The sequence below is a fragment of the Nicotiana tabacum genome, chromosome 7 (genome assembly GCF_000715075.1).
Source record: "Nicotiana tabacum cultivar K326 chromosome 7, ASM71507v2, whole genome shotgun sequence".
NCBI classification, from domain to species: domain Eukaryota; kingdom Viridiplantae; phylum Streptophyta; class Magnoliopsida; order Solanales; family Solanaceae; genus Nicotiana; species Nicotiana tabacum.
The window spans coordinates 165,615,036-165,633,269 of record NC_134086.1 but is presented as its reverse complement, the minus strand read 5'-3'; the positions used below and the strand labels follow the sequence as shown (position 1 = coordinate 165,633,269).

General features: G+C 38.9%; 1 protein-coding gene across 10 annotated transcripts; it reads right to left on the bottom strand.

The window, feature by feature from the left end:
- Positions 1 to 1,559: 1,559 nt before the first annotated feature.
- On the bottom strand, positions 1,560 to 11,616 carry LOC107783312 (uncharacterized). 10 transcript variants are annotated; one of them, XM_075218025.1, is made up of 19 exons: positions 11,392 to 11,616; positions 11,242 to 11,304; positions 10,064 to 10,201; positions 9,859 to 9,949; positions 9,588 to 9,696; positions 9,459 to 9,497; positions 9,042 to 9,125; positions 8,614 to 8,675; positions 7,309 to 7,411; positions 6,746 to 6,892; positions 5,899 to 5,967; positions 5,719 to 5,775; positions 5,382 to 5,645; positions 4,297 to 4,380; positions 4,103 to 4,213; positions 3,844 to 3,914; positions 2,902 to 3,123; positions 2,692 to 2,785; positions 1,560 to 2,407 (listed from the first exon to the last, which is right to left on the bottom strand). In XM_075218025.1, exons 4-19 carry the CDS (start codon positions 9,909 to 9,911, stop codon positions 2,126 to 2,128), a joined length of 1,851 nt encoding a protein of 616 aa, XP_075074126.1. In that variant the 5' UTR covers positions 9,912 to 9,949; positions 10,064 to 10,201; positions 11,242 to 11,304; positions 11,392 to 11,616; the 3' UTR covers positions 1,560 to 2,125. The 10 variants fall into 10 exon arrangements, with proteins under 10 accessions (XP_075074126.1, XP_075074121.1, XP_075074122.1 ...); XM_075218020.1 differs by lacking the exon at positions 10,064 to 10,201 and having other exon boundaries at positions 4,091 to 4,213; positions 8,916 to 9,125; positions 11,392 to 11,534; XM_075218021.1 differs by lacking the exon at positions 10,064 to 10,201 and having other exon boundaries at positions 8,916 to 9,125; positions 11,392 to 11,534.
- Positions 11,617 to 18,234: the final 6,618 nt, after the last annotated feature.

Sequence of the window (18,234 nt, the reverse complement as noted above, 5' to 3'; positions counted from 1 at the left end):
TGTATTTTCAGTCATAAAAAAGATTCTCAACCGAAAAATACCCAAAAACATAGCAATCTTCAAAGAAATTATATAATACATCTGAATACATAAATTATATTAATTAAAAAAACATATGAATACATTCATGGCATTTAGCGAGACAATGAATACAATGAAATACATAGAATACAACGGGATACATTGAAATACAGTGAAAAAAAGACAGTGAATACAATGAAATACATTGAATACAACGAGATATATTGAATTACAATGAAAAAAAAAACAATAAATACAATGAAATACGTGAAAATACATCATGATACGTTGAAAATACATTGAAATATATTAACTGAAAATCAAGTTGCTCACCCCCAAAATCCGTCGTCTTTGTTCAAGAACAAACCCTAATTTTCGGCGAATTCGCCGTCAAGGAATATCTCTGAATCTCACTGTTCCAACGCATCCTGTACATTGCTTCTGACACATCTGGTAATACCATCGTAGCTTTTGTAAGCACTTAGCTTTGATTCGATTCGCAATTGCCTTTGGGGTTAAAGAAATCATTTTTCCCCATTTTTGAATTTGGGAATTCTAGGAGTAGTAATCCTACAAAAGGGAAACTTTTGTCCAGAATCTGCCGGCGATAAAGGCTTATAATCCTTTTGTAGGATTAGTTACCTATAATCCGGCGACACCAGGAATGGCCTTCACCGCCAGCGACAAAGGAGAAAAGAGGAGGTAACTGCTATTGTACAATGTTGAAATTGTACAAGAAAGAAGAAAAGAGGATATGAGATCGGGAAGTAGAGAGAGAGATAATAGATATGGGGTAGGGGATAAGAGAAATTTGAGGGGACATGAGAGAAAAATAATACAAAGCTTATTTTATGGCTTAAGGGTAGGAGGTGACCATAAATAGATATTTGGCTATAAAATTTCAAAAGGTAGCTATGGAATATAATTTTTTAAAAGGGTATTTATTTAAAATAAATAAGATATTAATCTTTGCTATTGGAGATAACTAATCCTAAATTAATTCTTACAAGGCAAGGATTAAGTCAATTTAACAAAATGTTAGCTACATATTCGTAATATATTACTTTGGACATTGTTATAAAACTGTTTATTAGTATGAAGATTTAAGTAGTTTAATTCAAAGCTCTAAAATATTTCTACTATTAAAAAGTAGGTAATTTTTCGTTTTCTTTTTCTTTTTCATAAAGATTTTGTAATTTTTTCTACTAACTTCAACATTGTCTAGGCCAATTAAAATATGAAAATATCAACAATTAAAAAATCTAGTAATTCAAAAATCTTTGGGCCAAAAGCACAAGTTTTACTAACATCCACTGGAGCAAGCCCTTGTCATTGTCCAGTGATAAGTAAGTAGTTTTGGCTCATTCTTCTTACTACTTAAAACTCAGAATGCTCTTTACTCGTTCCGAATTTAATCAAGAAAAATGCTTACTTTTGTATAAACGAAACGTTTACAGTACGTTATACAAAAAAATAAATAGTAGTACCATTTCCCACTGATTTCTTATCCAAGCCGAACGGGAGAAAGATGCGTAAAATTTTATCATCACAAAACAAAATACGATGTACTTTTTTTCTTTTTCAAATCTACATTCTAGACGAAGCATAACAAATAAATTTGCATTCCCGGAGCAAAATAATATCTAAAATACTAATTTACAATGTTTGACTACCCAAAAGAAAAAAACAGTAAAAGAAAAATGAGAAAAAAGACAAACGGAAGAGAAAGGAAGAACTAAAAAAGCCAAGCCCCAACCAATGAATATCCTTCTGTGCAACGAGTAAGACTTGACAACAAACTGAGTTACAGTTAAAAGATTAACCAACGAAAACACATAGTATCTTGTAATTTTTTGTACGCAAATTCTTCTGGTCGCTTCTTCGATGTTACAGGAGCTTGGAGAACCAACGGAACTTGCTGGCAAAGGTTAAACTCATGGAATCCATTTCTGACCCGTTGGTTATCCTTTTTTTATAATGGGTTATATGGATATGATCCATATTTGATCTGCTAAATGAGTCAATTATCCAACCCCCTTTTAATTGGGCGGGTTGGACGGATATGAGCCAGCACTACTCCAATTCAGCCAATACATCCTTGGCGTCAACTACATTTGTCCTCTTTCAATAGCTGTGCAATGAACACCAAAAGCTCAACCATCTCAAATCCAGCAGCAGAAACAAAGTCCATGTTTTCACCGGTAGAGTGTCCATTAACATCTATCTCAACACGTTCGCTGAATGATCCTGAATCTGCCTCTGCTGACCAACTAAGAGGGAGGGAACTTCCTAGTGCAGTTTTTAACTGATTTGCCTCATTAATGATGGTGTCCAACGACTCCGAGGAGCAGTACTCCGTTCCTTCGGATGCAGCTGACTCCTTAACCTATATCAAGCAGCTTGCAAAGGTTAAAACGGGAGGAACTTCTTTACAGGACTGAGATTGAGCAAGACATAGTTTGTTCCTCTTCATCACCTCAAGTTGAATAAAAAAACCATTAAGCTATGTAATGTTAACGATTACGCCAGAACTTGCAATATCTTTTCTAATTGCTACTTCAAGCGTTGTTTTTGTTATGTATTCATCTCTCTTATAGGCAAACTATATTTATGGTGAATTATTGGCTTCTATCTGAGTCCTCTGTGAAAACTAGGAGAAAAAAGTACTACCTTTAAAAGTGAAAGACGAAGCCTCCTAACTGCACGAATTAGATGATCCATACTTTCTAAGCTCTCTTTTAGAGTTGCATTCTCTATCTTCATCCTGGAAAAGGGTAACTCAGAAAGAAAATATGAGATACCAAGTATTTCCTTTTAGGAGCACCAGTAGTCGAGCAGTTTTAAAATACAACAGAAGCATCAGCAAAATTTCAACAATACCTAGCATAATCCATGCTATTGGTAGGCCTCCTATCAGCATAAATCACCTCAGAATCTCGATGGGTGTCAGCATCATTTCCATCTGAATCTTGTATGCCAGTCCAGCGTCTCAAATAAGAAGTTTTCAGCAGATTTTTCAATCTTCCATCTTTTTCCTGAACAGGCCTTTTTACTGCAATCTCACCAACAAATTTTCCTTGTCTAGAGGCCTGATTAACTTTCCTACAACATTTAGCCATCTAGCAGTTACCATTTTGAACAAGCAACTTTAAATAAGTTGAGAAGTAGAGCAAGGAAGAAAGGTCATAGCAGTCCAGATTTACATGCTGGTGGTGTTCTTTTAACCATGAATTGAAGAACAGAAAAATGTAGGCCAACAACAACAAACCCAGTATATTCCCTCAGGTGGGGTCTGGGTAGGGTAGTGTGTACGCAAACCTTACCCCTACCTAGTGAAGGTAGAGAGGCTGTTTCCAATAGACCCTCGGCTCAAAATAAAAAAATGTAGGCCAATAGTATAATGTCTGTAGGTTAAAACTCTCATCACAGTTTAAAAACCAGGTCTTATTGCTATCAATAGTGTCATCTCCATATACTCTCCCATGTTTTTCCTGTTCAAACCCATCACTATTGCTATAATGGATGTCATTCTATACCCTTCTCCCTTCTTGTGTTTTTCCCTTTCAAACCCATACTTATTGCTATAGTAGATGTCATTTTACACCTGCCCGGCTTCATGTCAATCTTATGATTTCCATTCAGAAACTTAAAGATTGATAAAGCCCACAAAGAATCTTTGAAGGAAAATTCCACAATAATACCTTTGTGAGAAGGCAGATTTTTAATATCCTCCTCTGACAGTAAGTGTACCATGAAAAGCAACGGAGACGAAAATGAAGTTCTTCCTAGCATACACAATGTTAACTGGAGATAGAAACATACTCTTGCAGTAATTGATGGTCCCGCTTCAACTGTGCCAACTCCATGAGAGCTTTGACCTTCTCATTTGTAACCTTAAAAATTACGTACATATATCAGCCCAATTTACAGTTTGTCGCTCCAAGCCCCACATTATGATCACACTATCGTATATTAGCAGTGTTAGTGTGTTACTAAACAAAAGTGATAAGAGTGATAGGTTAAAAGTGATAGATGGGGATTAAAGTAATAGATTAAAGGACTTAAACACCCAGCAGAATACTTGTAGTAAGTTCCTCTGGAGCTCCTCAATTTTTTTCTGCATAGCTGCATTGACATTCCTCTCCAATAAATGTCTTTCTTCTTGTTGTGAGAGAAGTAATAATGTTTCAACCTGAATTGGAAAGAAAAAGTGATTCAGTTATAACATATTTACAATTTGAAAGTTGCTCACTTTTACTGCACCAGTTATGAAACCTTCTCATTTAGTGCCAGAGCAAGGGCTTTAGAAGCATCACTATTTCCAACAGTAGTGGTAGTTGTCGAGCAAGGCTCGTTCCTCTGCAACAGGTAGAGATAGAGAAACTTCAGAAACATGTTGACAGCATATTTTATTCATAAGCCTCTCACTTATATGGTTCATTCTCACTAGATTAGACTGCAAAAGCAGATAAAGCTAATCCAAACAGTAATAAAAAAAGTAGCCCATCCTGCTCCAACGTGACTGCTGATATCAACAGAAGCATGTCAAGATTGTAAGCATCGACTTTACAGAATCAAAAGAGAGAATCCACTAAGGGAACAAGCTTTTAGTTTACACCATTTTAGGAAATAGAGAACCTACTCCAAGAAACACTGATAAAATCTCAGGAGACGAACTCAAAAATAATATTTGTCCAATCTCTTTGACAGCAGAAAATGCAAAAGATCACACACTAAACTTTTTCTTCAAACCACAAAAAAACGAGTGGAAGCTTGTACAAGCCATCTCAATTATTTTTTTTTGATTTGCACCGGGTGTCCGAGTCTCTAAGAGCCCCGACTAATCCCGGGGCGCACAGGCCCTCGGCAAGGAGTTTCCCGCAAGTGCACCACGGTTAATTCAGGTTTTACCCAGTCCGATGGCCCTCAGAAATTGTTTGCACCCAGTGGGTTTCGAACTTGAGACCTTGAAAGGGAGCAAACCCCAAGGCTTAAGTCAATTGCCACCAGGCCAACCCCTGAGGATTAAGCCATCTCAATTATTAGTAGCGATACAAACTACTAACGCAAATAGAGGTCTGAGAACACAAAATCTGTACAATCAACCGATAGCATCTTAATGTCTAGTCCTTTTCTTTCTTTAATAGATATGCTATACATTTGTTATTATCACCATAACATTCTAAGAAAGACAATAGCTTTGGCCCCTTGAATCTTCATCATTATTAGTGCATAACTGAGAAACTTGAGTGCAACAGAAACCTTCTTATGGAAGAAAACTCCTAGAAGAGAACACTACCAAAATAAAATGGAAGGGTGAAGATGTAGAAATGTCTAGAGCAAAAGCAAGAACTAACTACCTTAAAGATCAAATCTGAACCATCATCATTGTTTATCCGAACATCTTGAAATTCAAGTTCATTGAACTTTAAATCATCTACTTGAGAAGAATTTAAGTCTCTCTCGCTCATGCTGCAGCCCTTGAGCTTTTCTTCCACCATGTTCATAGCTGATTTAATATGGGAAAATCCCTCATCAAGTAAGCTTGTAATATCAAGTCTATGCTGAGAATGATAATGGTGAAATGTCGATATTTGAGCCCTGAGCTTCTCTTCTGAACGAATCTGCAGTCAGTCCTTTCAGTAATCTTAACAAAATTGGTTCTTATATTCCATTTTAGAGTAACAATGTTCATACTTTCTGCTTTTCCAAGGCACGCACTTTCTTCTTCAAGTGATTTTCTATTTCAAGACCCTGAAAACACAAAAACAAGTAAAAGTAAAATAAACAGAGAAGAATACAATCAAATGATTAAGAAATGAGTAGAACAAGAAGTTTCGGCAAAATCGAACAAATCGAGGATGAGAAACTACATACCATTTGTAGCTTGTTCTGAAGATTATCCAAAGATTTTCGTAGTGTCTCCACTTGTTCTTCCAGTGCACTCTGTCTGAGGAACGTTAGTCAAGATCATATAATAAGCTTGAACATTTCTTTTTGACAAGTTTGAACAATTCTAAAGAAATAATCAGTCCAGTAGTCCACAATAACAATTGTTAGTGACTTGGATTCCAAATTCCATGCATTTTATGACGCTTCCCACACTCAAATACGGGGTATTCCATAACCAGCCTTTGAAGTAATGCAAGTATTTGGCAAATATCTTTTTCAATACTCACACTTCTCCATCTCATGATTAAATGAAAGAGCATCTAACCCACCACAAAGGGTGTTACCATTCTTGGACAAGAGCTCACACTAATAATAAACATTTAATGGTAAGCTCTCAAGTAAAAATACGGAAACAAAAGGAAAACTGACAAGGTAGACAACTAGACATCAAACATAGAAGAATGCTCAGATAACAGGTAACATCAAGTTAAATTAGTTCAGGATCAAAACAACCCCATTTTACGTAATCTCCTTTAGCAGAAAGTAATTGAGAGAGAAAGTTGAATGGAATATTAAAATTGGAGATAGTTAGAAATATGATTAACATAAAAGTTGGATTTTGTGAACCGAGGAAGTCTGATGGAAATATGCCCTAAAATTAATAAGAAGGAGCATCAGTTTGTACTTTGATTTTTGGCAGTGAAACTTTGTAATTACGGGGATGAATGAAGTAATTCGGGATAGACTAAAATGAAAGCTGCTCAAGTGATTTGAGATAAAGCAAGAATCAGTTATAACCAGTAACATCCAATGCTAACTTTCTGGAACTCACAATGTACTTCGAGGTGGATGTTTCCCCAGGTCTGAAAGTCCACATTTCAGACGAATCATGCAGGAGGCACCCACATTTGTCTTCCCAGGACACATCTTCGATATCCCCCAATGATTGCTGTCTGATCTCATAGAACTTATGAACAACCTGTTGTACAAAATATTACATCTTCAAACTTGGAAAGGGTGGACAATTAGCAGTAATGAAAAGGATCTAATCTATAGTTTTCTTTCTTATTGTTGAGAAGTTCCTTGGTCCAATAATCACATAAATAGAATGTTTCCAAAGAGTAAGTTTGACCCATCCCGTGTCGTACAAAGTGCAGGGAAATATCAGCAAAGTCTATTTTTTCATATTTGGGGGAAGATTGAGATTGTTGTATTGTGTGATCATCTCATCCGAAAGCTTAAGCTTAAGGAGCTCTACCTACTTTGATACCATGTTGATTCGTGAGAACCACCTCATCAAAAACTTACACAGAGAGAAATGAGCACTTCTCTATATATGTTTTAGTTTTGTAATTATGCATATGGATTCACACGGAGGGCATTAGAACTAAGTACCTCCTTGAAAGCCTCATCTAACCTCTCTTCTCTGTCCAAATCACTCTGTAAAGTAGCCGTCAATATTTTCTCTTCAAGTAATTCACAGTTTAGCTCTTCAATCCTGCGTCAAAGATGGAACATAAGGACAATATTATGCTACACTGCATATATTCCCAGATAAACTTTTTAGATAGTTTTGTATATTTGGCATTTTTGTGGAGACTACAAATAGACCATATTCATCTTCATGAAGAAAACATAAAATTTACAAAAATAGGCTATGACCTCTTTTTTAGTAGTCAAGTTCTGCAGACAACAACAACAACAACAAAAAATCCAGTATAAGCCCACAAGTGCATATACTTCACCAAACTGCAAACCCAGTAGTCAGGTTCAGCAAAAAGTTCAAAAATTCTAAACTTCACCAAACTTGAATAACGAGGCCAGCACATTATCGAAGTGTCCAACGGAAAAGAAGTTGCTTCTTAGAAACATCAACTGTTCAGATCCTTTTAGAAGTTACTTCCTTTGCACTCAATTGCCAATGGGAGGAGTGGCAAAATGCAAGAATAAAGAAGAATAAAAGAAGAGCAGAGTTCCGAAGTCTTGAAATTAGGGAATACACCAGCTTCACACCCAAAGCCTACTCACGACCAAATTAAATCACTAAACTACAAGAAAATTGCTAAGTTCATAACTCCATTGCTTCTCTACTACAGTAGGAGGTCAAAAACACCAGTATCCACATCTTTTCTATTCTACATTGTCCAATATAGTCTGCAGCCAATAATGAACTTTCATGGTAACACCAACGAATGTTACTTTGTGTGCTATCGCAGCTATTCAACGAGCCTTCTTGCGCTTTGCTTTGGCTGTTCCAAAGGTGAGGCGATAAAGCAGACATATCCATTATTAGAAAAGGGGTTTTTGAAGATAAGACCCTTGATGGTATTGGCAGGTCCTTTGAGTAAAATGGGAAATAGAACATTTGACAGCATGATAAATGTTAATTCGAAGCAAATCCTTAGAACCGCATATCTTGTGGGGATACTAGGCCTTAGAATAGATATTTTGAAACCCCCGGGGTAGCTACAAGCATAAACCGGTCTAATAAATTACGTAGAGTGAATCCTATTTATATTATTTCAAGACCCCAATGGATCTATGATAGGATCGTTTATTTACAACATTGTTCCTGGTGTGACTTTGGTGCTTATTTGTAATATAATATTTACTTAGTTTATCTTCTGGAGAAATAGATCATTTCGAACTAATGAACAAGACAAATCAAATGACTATTAACATGTAAAAATTCAAAAAAACCTTTGCTGAAGTTCATGAAATCCTCTTGACACCAGCTCCTCCTTTTCCTTAGCCTTTTCAGCCTGAAACAGTTACAGAGCATGTTCAAAAGCCTTCCAGGAATTAGACATGGGAGGGATGAGATGTAGATGTAATCTCACACTCACAAGTTCTTTAGTAGTGAATAAATTTATTTTAAACAGTTTGTGAGCAAACACAACTCTCTGCATCAATTGCATAAATCTGGTTCTCCCAAAACATTTAAATCCAGATTCTTCAACAGTGCCAAACAGTAATAGACATGTAAAGGGTATTAATCACACCTTCCATCTCTCTCCCTTTCCTTTTTCCCCCCTTTTTTTTTCTTGAGTGCAGCCGGGTGGGGTGGGGTGGGGTGGGGGGTGTTCCAGGGGAAATGAGTATTCAGAAGCAAAAGAAATCTTGACAACCTCCATTACGGCATGGTCCCGCTCAGCAAATGCAGCAGCAACACAACCTTGGAAAAATTTAAGCTGCTTTTCTGCTTCTATGTTCTGAAGTAAAATAGAAAAAGGACCAAGTTAAAATATCTTATGGACTATGATGCACTTCCTGATACTTAGTTGACTCCAAATCCACCAAAAATGAACATCTAAAACATCTGATTTGCAAGCTCTTAGCTTTCCAAGAACCAGAAATTATAGTGAGATGAGTCATCCCCCGAACAGAAGCTGTTTTAACAGTCAAAATGAGAGAAAGGATAACTTCAGAGCAATATGACACACAGAATTATATTAACAAGCACATGATGCACCTCCAGACCCAAATACTTATGCTTTATGTTTCCTTTCCTGGGGATAGGGAAGAGAGAAGAGCAAAGACAAGACCTTGGAAACTTCTGCACTGTGTAGATCAGCCAGTTGACTCTAGCAAAGAGAAGATGGAAAAAAGTGCATCTGTCAGAATGCTAGTAGAGCGCACCTGCGATGACATAAAGAAATAGTTGTAAATCTTACTTTGATGCGATAAGCTTCTGACAGCTCTTCTTCAAGATTCTGATTTTCTCGTGTGCAAGCAGCTAGTTTCTTTTTCAAGTTTTCAGTCTCCTGCTCCAACCCAGCTATCCTAATTGGTTAAGAAAAGACCATTTTAAAATCTCATAAAAAAAAATTCCACACTTCCACCCACCCGAAAAGAAAAGGAAAGAAAACATAAAAAGGAAAACAACCTAAATATACAAATGACTAGCTCCCACCCCCCACCACCCAAAAGAGAAAATAGTTATACCTATGAAGAGGACGAGTAGGCACCCCAATATAGCTAGGTCCAGCTTGTTGCATGCATAGCTGTTCAATATCTTTATGCAATTCATCACGCTCTAAACAATAAACTTTAATACATCAGATTACATACAATTTTCCCACTTATAATCACTTACAGCCTACAGCACTGCAAAGAAGCTAGAAAGGTTCTGAACACAAATACGACATACTTGGACAAGAACGCGCACGAATGAAGAAGCATGAACAGATAACACTGTTCTTTGTTCATTCTTAACAACAGAACCATTCTGGAGTCATCAAAACCAGCTCAACAATGAACAATACTATGCTGGTATCATCTAGTCAAACTGTCAAAGTAGCAAGAGCATAACGTCTGTTGAGAAATTGCCAACTTTTTTTTGATCAAGTAAGAAATTGAAACCTTCAAATTATTCTAAACATCTTTTTCATTATTAAGTATTCTATACATTTATACATTTTAGCAGGAGGGTAAGTCCCTTCTATTTTCTTAGGAGGGACTGAAGTGGGGTTCAGCTCTTCTTTTAGGCACTCAATTACTCAACAGAGTTCGTCACCTATTCAATATTGAGCAATTCAGGCTTAGCACCGTATGTGACAGCTGCAAGGCGTTATCTGAAGTGTCTGGCTCGTATAATAACATAGTACATCCACAATAGCTAGTTGCTTCATCCCTATGTAAACTTATAATATCTCATTCTTGAAAACAATTAAATACAAGATTTGACGGATCTCTCAACTTCCTCCCCCATCGTCACCTCCTCTTTCCCAAACTCTCAGTCCGCCTTTGTCATTATATATCCTAAAACTTATACTACTGCTGCATGACTATGTTCCACCAGTTTTATCATTTATTAGTACACTTACATTGCGATCCCAATAATATGCTGTAATCCAATGTTTATACCCCTCAAACTCTACCAGAAAAACTATGTGACGTCTTCCAGAAATTGAAGCAAATATGTCCTTACTAACGACAAAAAGTACTTGTGTCCACATATATGATTCACCTTTATAACCTATCATCTACAAGCAATGAGAAAACATTGAATAGTTCTAACAAGTGAAACAAGCAAGTACTTGGTGCACATCATTATAACAAGAACTCTTTTATTTCATTTGTATCTTTCGCTGCAAGGAGAAACTACTGTGCTGTAAAGATAGCAACTTGTACTCTTTTTCGCTTAGTGAGTTGGTGTTTAGTAATGAAATTTCATATTTTAATAAAAAATGAACACTTGAGACTATGTTAGTCCAATCTGGCCGTAACAAAGACACACACGCATACACACAGAAAAATAAAAGAATTACAGAAACTATAACTAACAAGTAACAAAGACGTCAAAAAGCAGAATATGTAAAATCATACCGCGCTCCAATTCTTTGATCTGAGCACGTAAAGTTGCATTATCGTTTAAATTACCATCCATGCCTGAAAACAAAGGTCAATTTTGACATCCACAACAACGTATTTTCATGAATTAGAGGAAAGATAAAATTATGCGGTTAAGAAAGTAACCTATCTTCAACGGCTCCAGTTCGAATGAACTAATTGAGAACCCTAGAAAAGCCAAGAACTGATGCTTCGCCTTGTTGGTTTCCCTCTTTCCTTGCGGTTATGCCGCAGACAGGACATATAACTTATGATGATTGCTTCATTACAATAATAATTCTATTTTTAATATATTTCGTGGCTTTTCTATAATTTATTTAAATCTAGGGGTATTTGTGTTTTCTTTCAGTCGTTTTTCTATAATTTATTGAAATCTAGGGTATTATTGGAACGATCAAATTACAATGATGCTTAGCATTATTTAGAAACTTTACTTTGGGGCAAGGAGGAAAGTATTAAAGTATGCTAATACAAAATTTAGTATAACTGGCGAAACATAATCGGAATTAGTATATCAAAACATTTACCTATAGATGTCTGTTTTTTTTTTTTTTTGTATGTCCATGAATTTTGGATCCACTTGTTTATCCCCAGGTTATTCCATTACGAATTACGAAGGTTATCAAGAAAATGTTAATTCCATTATGAATTATTACATAGTTTTCATAGATAATTTAGAGCTTGCAAAGATTTCATCGCAGCTTTCTAGTCGAAGGATTATGCCTCCTTTATCCTAATTTTACGTGAAAAAAACAAAACTTACTTTTATTTGATTCCCTTCTAACCTGTAAATCTAATGGATCTACTATGTTAACATCCTCACCTCCTCATCAAAAGAATTACGTGATATATGTACTGATTGAAGATAACATATACCATATAAATAGTTGATATATGCACAAACTAACTGTTAAAATAAATATATAAAAAGAATCATCGTATATTACAACAACAACAACAAACCCAGTTTGATTCCAATCCATTACATGTATCCATGTTTACTCTATACTTCATCTCTTCAGAAAACATCTACTCTGGGCGAACCTCCAAAACAATAATTAGTTATTATTAGTGTGTAGGAATTTGAATTTGCACGCACACTACCATATACTACTTCTGATTGTGACACTGATTTCAGAATTCAGGCTTCTTTACTCAGTAGAACATGAATTTTTTTATTATATATTGTCAATTCTTGGTTTCATTAGTTCATGTTAAATATGTACATAATGTAGTTTTGTGTGCCGACCCGCCAAACTCCTTACTGATTTTGCCGACTAAGCGGCCACGACCGGCTAAGCGGCCACAAACCAAGTCCAACCTGGCAGCCAAAAGCCAGGGAATCTTAGCACATGGAGGGCGCGGCCCCACGGCCCACTGGGACAATCATGGCAGCCACCCTCTGCCAAGAAAGACAAGTGCTGCCCAGCTGGGTAAGACCACAAGCTGTCAGCACAATCATGGAAGACAACCTGGGCCAGCAGGAATTGTTGGACAGCAGCTGGACGGGACCACTGGCAGAAAGTCTGCCAGCACCATGATGGAAGGCACATGTGCCAGCACAAAGCAGTGCCATACAGCTGGACGGGACCACTGGCAACCACCCCATCAGGGGATGTTCTTGTATATAAATAGGCATGCTTAGGCCTGTTAGAAGGCATCTCATACATACTTGTATCTTCCCTTTTGTATATCAATTAAACCAGAAAATTGGCCTTGGCCTCCCAGTCTTTGTGTGTCTTTTCATTTCATTATCTTTCCAGCCTTGTGTAGTACACGTTTGCCATTCCTTAAGCACGATTTAGTGCTTGTTTTGGGGTAGGACTGAAACTAGAAGCCGATAACAGCTGTCTAGTTGTCCGCACATAGCTTACTAGAGTTAAGCTTGTGACAAGTGGTATCAGAGCGAGGTTTACAGAATGGCAACAGATAAAGATAATGTTGATCTAGGCAACGTTCGGGGGAGAGACGAGTCACCAACAAGAAGGAACAAACAAAAAAAAAGAGGAACGAGCAAGGTACGAGATCCCGCCATAGCATCAACAAGTGAGGTACCACCCCCACAAGTTAGCCATGGTGTAGATGGAGGTTTGGCTGCACTTCCTCTGGAAGTACGAACAAGCCTGTTCGAAGCTGGTTTAAATGCCTTAAACCAGCGCCTTGAAGTTGTTGAGGGCAACTTCTGCTCGCTTGAGTCTACAGCTCTAGAAGAACTGGGAGACGTCAAGGAGACCATAGATCGTTTCGCCGAGGAGCACAAGGATGGACTGACCAACCTTGAGCTTAAGCTGACCGAGGCTGTATCAGCATTGCATGGGGAAGTTGAAACCCTGAAGCAACAACTGAAGGCAGCAAGGCTTGCTGGAGGCACAGAACATGTTGCTGTGCGTGAAACCAAAATCGAGGGCCCAAAACCGAAGGAGTTTAGGGGCGAACGAAATGCTCAAGATGTAGAAAACTTCCTGTGGAAAATGGAAGACTACTTTGAGCATCTTGACATCGTTAATGAGGCTGCCAAGGTCCGTGCAGCAACGATGTATCTTGCCGACACCGCCATGTTATGGTGGAGACGGAAGAAAGCGGATATGGAGAAAGGTATTTGCTCCATCAAAAACTGGGAACAGTTCAAGTTTGAGCTAAAGCGCCAGTTTTATCCACAAAACGTTGTGAATGAGGCCCGTCGCAAGTTGAGGGAACTCAAGCAGACAACGTCTATTCGGGAATACGTGAAGGAGTTCACCAAACTTATTCTTCAGATTCCCAACATGGCAAGCGATGACTTGCTATTCTATTTCATAGATGGCCTCCAAATTTGGGCCAAACAAGAATTGCAGCGACGTCAAGTTCAAGACGTCGACGAAGCAATTGCGGTGGCAGAATCATTAAGTGATTTCAGGTCAGAAGCCACAAAACCAAGGGACATCCACTTCGAACCCAATCGAGACCACGATTATCGGGACAAAGGCAAACAGATTGCTACACCAGACCGTGGGTCTAAAGAAGGCAACACTGGGCGTCATTGGCGCGACAGGTACACTCAAAAGAAGAAGGCGAATGGCCCTCGCAATGGTTGCTATCTTTGCAAGGACCCTGGACATCACTACAGAGATTGTCCTTCTTTAGGCAAACTCAGTGCCTTGATCGCAACAGAACGGAGGCGAGCAGATGATAGAGTCGAAGCTGAAAGCCTAGATGAGGAGGAAGCTGAACAACCGCCAGATCTAGCTCATCTTGCCAACCTGATATTAGGTGTCGTCGTGGTAAAAGAACCTGCTTTGAAGCAGGTTGCCCAAAGAAAGCCTGACCTTGCCAAAATAGGTCGTACGTTGGACAACGTGGCGATAGGCAAGGGCCCTCAAATGAGGAAGAAAGGATCCGTATTCGTGGATGCCAAGCTGAACGGGCAGCATGTTCGCATCATGGTGGATACCGGTGCAACTCACAATTTTGTGAGTAAAGAAAAGGCTAAGTCACTTGGCCTTAAGTTCGATCCTTACGGTGCCGTGTTGAAGACGGTAAACTCCAAACCCACCAACATATTTGGAGTTGCCCGCAACGTACAGCTCAACTTGGGAGCTTGGTCAGGGAGCGTGAACTTTGTTGTCGCTCCCATGGATGTGTTCGATCTGGTACTGGGGCTAGATTATTGGGACGAAGTTAAAGCGTTCGTTTGCCCCTTCCTTGACCAGATCTACATTTACGACCCAAGGGGTCCATGTGTGGTGCCAACAATTCGGGTACCACAAGTCGTTAGCCAACTGTCCTCAATGCAAATTGTGAAAGGCTTCACTAAGGAAGACACCACAATCTTGGCAGCCATGAGTCTGGAATACATGGCACCTCTGAAGTCGAAGGATTCGAACAAGCAATCCAAAGATTTGCTTAGGGAGGAGCACATCAGTCGGTCAAAGGAACCCTTTGGAGACAAGGGTGTGATGGAGCAGAGGCCGTCCGAAGGGCAAGTTCCCAATTCCTTGAAACTTTGCGGCGACGAGGACGTCGCCATTCCAAGTGGGGGAGTGTGTGCCGACCCGCCAAACTCCTTACTGATTTTGCCGACTAAGCGGCCACGACCGGCTAAGCGGCCACAAACCAAGTCCAACCTGGCAGCCAAAAGCCAGGGAATCTTAGCACATGGAGGGCGCGGCCCCACGGCCCACTGGGACAATCATGGCAGCCACCCTCTGCCAAGAAAGACAAGTGCTGCCCAGCTGGGTAAGACCACAAGCTGTCAGCACAATCATGGAAGACAACCTGGGCCAGCAGGAATTGTTGGACAGCAGCTGGACGGGACCACTGGCAGAAAGTCTGCCAGCACCATGATGGAAGGCACATGTGCCAGCACAAAGCAGTGCCATACAGCTGGACGGGACCACTGGCAACCACCCCATCAGGGGATGTTCTTGTATATAAATAGGCATGCTTAGGCCTGTTAGAAGGCATCTCATACATACTTGTATCTTCCCTTTTGTATATCAATTAAACCAGAAAATTGGCCTTGGCCTCCCAGTCTTTGTGTGTCTTTTCATTTCATTATCTTTCCAGCCTTGTGTAGTACACGTTTGCCATTCCTTAAGCACGATTTAGTGCTTGTTTTGGGGTAGGACTGAAACTAGAAGCCGATAACAGCTGTCTAGTTGTCCGCACATAGCTTACTAGAGTTAAGCTTGTGACATTTGTCACACATTGGAATATGAGTAGTATGTCCTTGTATAGTATAGCTATAAATAAGGACCTCTTGTATTGTATTGAACACAAAATATCAATATATCATATTTTCTCACGTGCCTTCTCACATGGTATCAGAGCTATCGTGAGAGATTTATTGCTGTGTATAAATTCCAGCAATTCCGGGAAGTGAAATCAGTCACCGAAACCCTTTTTTCCGGCGACTTTTCAAAGTTGTTTTGCGTTTGCTTTGTCTCGATTAGTGTTGTGCAAAATTTAACACTACCACAAGAGTAGTCACTGTCCGGCGACCAAACCCCAGTGGAAGAAAATTTTTCGGCGAAGTTATGACATCGCGTGGGCCACCTTGCGGCCATTTTTTGGCGACGATTCTTTAGGACAGATTGTTCCCCTTGCAATTCTGAGCCTACCCATCCAGGTTACACCTAATTCCGACAACTTTTATATTTTCCGGCGTGAACAGTGATTTCAGAAGTGGACTTCCGGCCATTTTTTTTTGAAAAAGTTTCTTCAGAACAGTTGGGTTGTCTGGTAATTCCGATCCTACCCCTACTGTTTTTATTTCATTCCGACCACTCTGAATTTTTTCCGGCTGCTACAGTAATATTCTAAGAGCTACAATATTTCTGTCATGAACAGTGTTTTCCGCCGCAGAACAATGTTCTGTTTTCCTGCTGTAAACAGTGTTTTCTCAGCGATTTCTTCAGTTTTCCCAAAGGAGTTACTAACTTTCACTATTTCAAGTTAACTTTACTACTATTAATTGTAGCGACATGGGAACCGATACTTCGAATAGTCGGATGGTTTCTTTAGTAGATTATTTTGAGTTTCTTCAGTACAAAGCAGGTAAGCAGACATCTTCTGAGATAGCTTTCGTTGTTCAAACAGGTAATAACATGACTTGTGTCTATCAATCTTCATCCTTTGAGTCTTGGGTCATTGATTCAGGTGCATCAGATCATATTTCTGGTAACAAATCTCTTTCACTACTATTTCGTATTCTCAATCTATTCCAAAAGTCACAATGGCCAATGAGTCTCAAACCATGACAACTGTAATTGGTCAAGCAAGCTCAATTCCTTCTTTACCTTTAGATTCAGTTCTTTATGTCCCTAATAGTCCTTTTAATCTCATAATTGTTAGTCGCCTAGCCAAATCACTTAAATGTGCCATTTTATTTCTTGATGATCATGTTTTTATACAGGAACACAGTACAGGGCGGATCATTGGTACCGAGCGTGAATCAAATGGACTTTATTACCTTATCCTTGCTAAATCATATGGACTCACATCTTGTCTTCCTTCAACAACTTGTCCTGTTACTGATTCACCAGATTTATTACATAAACTGTTGGGACATCCTAGTTTGTCAAAATTTCAGAAAATGGTACCTGGTTTATCTCACTTGTCAGCTCGGTAAGCATACTCGCTCTCATTTTCCTCGACGTATTGATAATCGAGCAGAGTCACCTTTACTTTAGTCCATTCAGATGTTTGGGGTCCTAGTCGGGTCAGTTCTACCTTAGGATTCTGCTACTTTGTTAGTTTCATTGATGACTATTCTAGGTGCACCTGGATATTTTTGATAAAACATCGATCTGAGTTGTTTTCTATTTTCCAAACCTTTCACGCTGAAATTCAAAATCAAATTGGGGTTTCTATTCGCACATTTCGTAGTGATAATTCCCGAGAGTATTTGTCTTTCCCATTTTAGTAGTTTATGAAATCTCACGGGATTATTCATCAAACATCTTGTCCGTACACATCTCAACAAAATGGGGTAACTGAAAGAAAGAATAGACATCTTATTGAAATTGCTCGTACCCTACTCATACAATCTCATGCTCCGTTGCATTTTTGGGGGGATGCAATTCTTACATCTTGCTATCTTATTAATCGTATGCCATCTTCAGCTATCCAAAACCAAGTTCCATTCTCTGTTATGTTTCCCCGCTTACCTTTGTTCTCTCTTCCAACCCGTATCTTTGGAAGCACTTGTTTTGTCCATAATCTTACTCTAGGAACAGATAAGTTAGCTCTCCGTGCTCTTAAGTGCGTATTTCTTGGTTTCTCGAGAAAGCAAAAGGGGTATCGATGCTATTCTCCTGACCTCCAGCGGTACTTTATGTCCGCTGATGTTACCTTCTTTGAAACTCAATCATACTTCACAGGTCCAGGTAATCACTTAGATATTTCTGAGGTACTACCAATTTCTTCTTTTGGAGATTCAGTCACTATCTCCCATCCATCTTCCTCTACATCTCCAGCTCCACCACCTAT